This window comes from Tarenaya hassleriana, unplaced genomic scaffold (assembly GCF_000463585.1).
Source record: "Tarenaya hassleriana unplaced genomic scaffold, ASM46358v1 Cleome1, whole genome shotgun sequence".
In the NCBI taxonomy this organism is placed as follows: Eukaryota; Viridiplantae; Streptophyta; class Magnoliopsida; order Brassicales; family Cleomaceae; genus Tarenaya; species Tarenaya hassleriana.
In genome coordinates, this window is record NW_010960187.1 from 1,028,137 (window position 1) to 1,032,056 (window position 3,920).

At 42.4% G+C, this 3,920-nt stretch overlaps 2 protein-coding genes across 4 annotated transcripts in view; one reads left to right on the top strand and one right to left on the bottom strand.

Moving 5' to 3' along the window:
* LOC104819801 (TBCC domain-containing protein 1-like) overlaps window positions 1–3,511 on the top strand; it is a 3,788-nt gene extending 277 nt beyond the window's left edge. Inside the window, exons 2-10 of the mRNA XM_010550088.2 lie at window positions 9–333; window positions 932–1,072; window positions 1,231–1,611; window positions 1,740–1,844; window positions 2,004–2,144; window positions 2,438–2,641; window positions 2,752–2,844; window positions 2,952–3,063; window positions 3,206–3,511. Of these exons, the coding sequence (XP_010548390.1) occupies window positions 9–333; window positions 932–1,072; window positions 1,231–1,611; window positions 1,740–1,844; window positions 2,004–2,144; window positions 2,438–2,641; window positions 2,752–2,844; window positions 2,952–3,063; window positions 3,206–3,249 (1,546 nt within the window). The 3' untranslated portion in view covers window positions 3,250–3,511. The remainder of the gene's footprint in view (window positions 1–8; window positions 334–931; window positions 1,073–1,230; window positions 1,612–1,739; window positions 1,845–2,003; window positions 2,145–2,437; window positions 2,642–2,751; window positions 2,845–2,951; window positions 3,064–3,205) is intronic.
* Window positions 3,512–3,547: 36 nt separating this feature from the next.
* The window catches only part of LOC104819884 (probable plastid-lipid-associated protein 13, chloroplastic), a 2,616-nt gene continuing 2,243 nt past the window's right edge, over window positions 3,548–3,920 (bottom strand). For 2 of the 3 annotated variants that reach the window (XM_019202679.1, XM_010550359.2), the window contains one exon: window positions 3,548–3,795. In XM_019202679.1, the coding sequence (XP_019058224.1) occupies window positions 3,712–3,795 (84 nt within the window). In that variant the 3' untranslated portion in view covers window positions 3,548–3,711. The other variant, XM_010550439.2, reaches the window with a different exon arrangement.

The window sequence follows — 3,920 nt, forward strand, 5'->3', positions numbered from 1 at the left end:
CCGGTGAGGCAGAAACTCGCCGCCGCGGCCTCAAACAACCGCGTCGGATCGTCTGCGCTCTCTGAGGCCCTACAGATCTCTGGTGACCATGCGCGGCTCGTCCTCGAGACCCTCGCGTCGGTTCTCCATTCAGACGCCGACCCGCTTATTCGGGCCAAACCTGAAGAAGTTGATTCAATCGGAGCTGATTTGCGCGATCTAGTTTTGTTCCTGTACATTCAATCATACAAGAAGTTACTGCCGAGGACACACAAGGACTCCGCTGCGGTTGCCGATGTCTGGCCATCGACTTCTGCTTTCGACGGATACTTATCGGCGTTATCTCCAATTCAGGCGAGTGTTCCACGTTTCGAACCCGTTTGATTTTGTAATGTGGCCCGATTTTTTCGGTCGTATCACTGTGTACGATCTGGTTGTCATGGAAATGGAACCGTTGTAACTCGATTGCCAGGTCCAAGGACCATAGTTTAGCTCTCTGCATTGAATTCTACCTGAATTTCGTAATGCAACAAAAGAATCTTGGATGCGTTTCATTTGTCTAAAGGTTAGCGGTTTATTGCATTGGGTGGTGAATTTAGTTTGTTGATAAATGCACGTGATGATTTTCTAATGGGTGAGATGTTCATCGAGACATTGCTCTGTAATGTTTGAAATCTGATGAACCCGACAATTCACACCATGGTTATCACCATGTTTTCTTGGGTAAAGTTGCAGGATGTGTTCTGGTACCTTATCAATCATCCACCAGTCCTTTGACATTCTTAGTTTGCAGTATGATTAGTATATTATGTCTTACAAGAAGTGGCCAAGTTGTCTTGTTTTTGTTTCCATATGTATATGTGTTTCGTCTTTGTCTTGTGCTAAACAATTTGGTGCCTGATTCTTGCTTCCATTGAAGTGTGAGTTACATTTCCTTTCCATTGTTTTGCAGCTTGTTCGCAGCAACAGCCGCCGCTTTATGCCATCACAGGCTGATGAAGAAGCTCATCAACTTACATATCTGCAAAAGCACTTGTCAAACATTCTTTCTCTTCTTGCAGAGCCTATGGAGGGAGAAGGAGATGAATCTTTGGTATGTGCTTCTCTTTATTAATTTCGGTCTTGAATGAATTTACTGTTTCGGTGTGGAATCCTACACGGGAATAAAAATATTTTTCTATTGCTACGTGTTTATATCTTCATCGTTTAATCTGTTATTGTTTGCCTTTCTTGTCAAAATCTCTTCCCCAGGTATTGTCTATGGATGGTTTTGAGCACCTAGGTTTTCTGGTTCAGTTTGGTGATAAAGGCTCTGATGGAGCTCCCTTGGGCCAAGCTACTCCATTTTTTGCGAATTCAGATCCCGATATGCCTGCAGTTCCTGTTCCTGTTTCACAAGTGCATGATTGGCTGCTGCAAAATATAGCTTCTGCTTTAGAAAGCATCACCGAAAGAATTTCCAGGAAAGAGAATGGACCATCCAATGCCTCTGAGCAAGATGATGCAATGACTGATGCTTGTGCGTCTGCCAATAAGGCTTTAACTAGTGCTAGAGGCCCATGTCTTATAGAGGGTGTTTCTAAGACTTCATTTGTTAAACAGGCCTCAGATCTTAAAGGTACATCTGTGAAGGTACGTTTTCAACTGCTGCCTTGGATTTTGATCAACAAACCTTCAGAGTTCATAGTTGGAGTCCTTGCAAGTTCCATTATCTGATATCAGTGCATGCTTGTCATTGGTACGTTTTCTTTGTCCTGCAGGTTGCCAATTGCCATGATTCTGTGATTTACCTTCTAGCTCCATTGAGATATGCAACTGTGTATGGATGTTCTGACGCTACTATAGTTGTAGGAGCTGTTGGCAAGGTATGAAAAGCTTGCTCCTTCCTGTCTCTGCTCTACAGCCATTTTCCCATGTATCTTTTTTTTTTTGAGAAGGGAGGTCTGAAGATGCACTTTGCAAGTACTAATATCTTCAATCATTTGCCAGAACTCAATGAGGTTAGTTTGAGTTTTTTTCTGCAGGCATTAAGAGTTGAGCACTGTGAGAGAGTGCATATAATTGCAGCATCGAAACGAGTCTGCATCGCCAATTGCCGTGAATGTATATTCTTTTTGGGAGTCAATCAGCGGCCCCTTATCGTCGGCGATAACCACAAACTACAGGTGACGCCTCTCTCTGAAATTTGGTGGTTGGCTTAAAAGTTTTTTCCTGTTTGGCTGCATGTATAACTCTTTTATTAATTCTTCGCTGATGCACATTTAAATTTTTTAGAAAAAGTGCTACTACTTAGTTACTTTACCTTAATTGTTTCCTTAATACGGCTACACATTTTGCTTGCATCGTTTAGGTTTGGTCTCTTGTCATATGTGCATGTTTCTGTGATAAAGCTGCCTGTTAGAAGCGGTTACTGTTTTACAACTGTTTGCATCCAATTGACTTGGGTATATTTTTCCAGGTCGGTCCATATAATACATTTTATTCTCACTTGGAGGAGCACATAGCTGAGGTGGGGATCGAGCCGACTATCAACAAATGGAATGAACCATTGGCATTGGGAGCGGTCGATCCACATGACTCATTGTCACATCCTGCAGGTGTTTCTGATGCACAGGCTGAGTCGGCTGCTTGTGTAGACCCTGACCATTTCACTAACGTTTTGGTAGGTTCCTCAATTTTGTGAGCACGTAATTTTCTCTTATTGTAGATGTTATCGCGTGTGGAGTTTATCATCACAGACTCTCTATCTGTCATTTCTTTTTTCTTCTGCAGATCCCAAATTGGTTCGGGAGCGAGTCGGTTGGTTCAACGAAAGACAACCCATTTCCATTGCCGGATGCTTACACGGTAGCACAACAGAGAAATGTAAGTTTGCTTTTAGCTTCTTTTTTTTCTTCCCCATTGTACATTTCCACCTGTTGGGTTGTCTAGGATTTCCAATCACTATCCTGGTTCAAATTTCGTTTTTTCAGCTCAAGAACTTGGAAGAAACGAAGCAATCGCTGAGAGAAGCACCTCTTGAAGAAAACCGGAAACGAGAACTGTCGGGTGCACTCCATGTGCATTTCAAAGACTGGCTCTATGGTAATAACACTGAAATCACAATCCTTTTTCTCTTGGCATAGCTTTCCTTTTCAAAGGCACGCCATGCATGATCATCAATGATAGAGGGTTGGTTGGTTTTCATATAGATGAGAAATATTGACATGTTTGTTGCATCTGACAGCGACGGGAAACATCCGGCAACTCTACTGCCTGCAAGGTGACTGATGATACGATGGCAGAGGATGTTCCGTCCCGTCCCGTCCCATCCCTGTAAGTCGTCCGGGGTCAGTCCGTCATGGGATCGAAACTCTTTAACTGCACAGCCAAGCTTTTAGATTTTTTTTTTGGCCGTTTGGTTTCTGCACACTGATTTTAGTATTCCACATCTCAACCCCAATCTGATTTTCGACCTTGGTTGGTTACAGCTTTACAATTTCGTACATTGCAGACATGCCATCCATGATCTATCCATATATACATTCGGCTATATATATCAAGAATTTTGCTTCAGAGTACAAAAAAAAAAAAAAAAACACAAGAAATCCATTCTCGACATGATTGCTGTTCAGAAGAGAAACCAGACATTGTAATGTAATGTCCTTTAGAAAACTTGCAAAAGGGTCTCAGTATGGAAGTTCTTTCTGCAATGGAATGGAGAAGAACACCGTTATATCAGACTGTCCCTACTCAAGAGACCTTACAACCAGTCGATGACGACCATGTTTCCAGCCTCTTCAGAACTTGAGGAATTCCGGCAGTATCTCTCATGATCTTTCCGAATGGAAACAGAAAAAAAAAAACGGATCAGATTTGGTCATATGACGATCTGAAACAGAGACCTGAATGATTTTATTCTCTCGGGTTCTCAGGGGTTTACACGAGATTTGAGGTTCAGC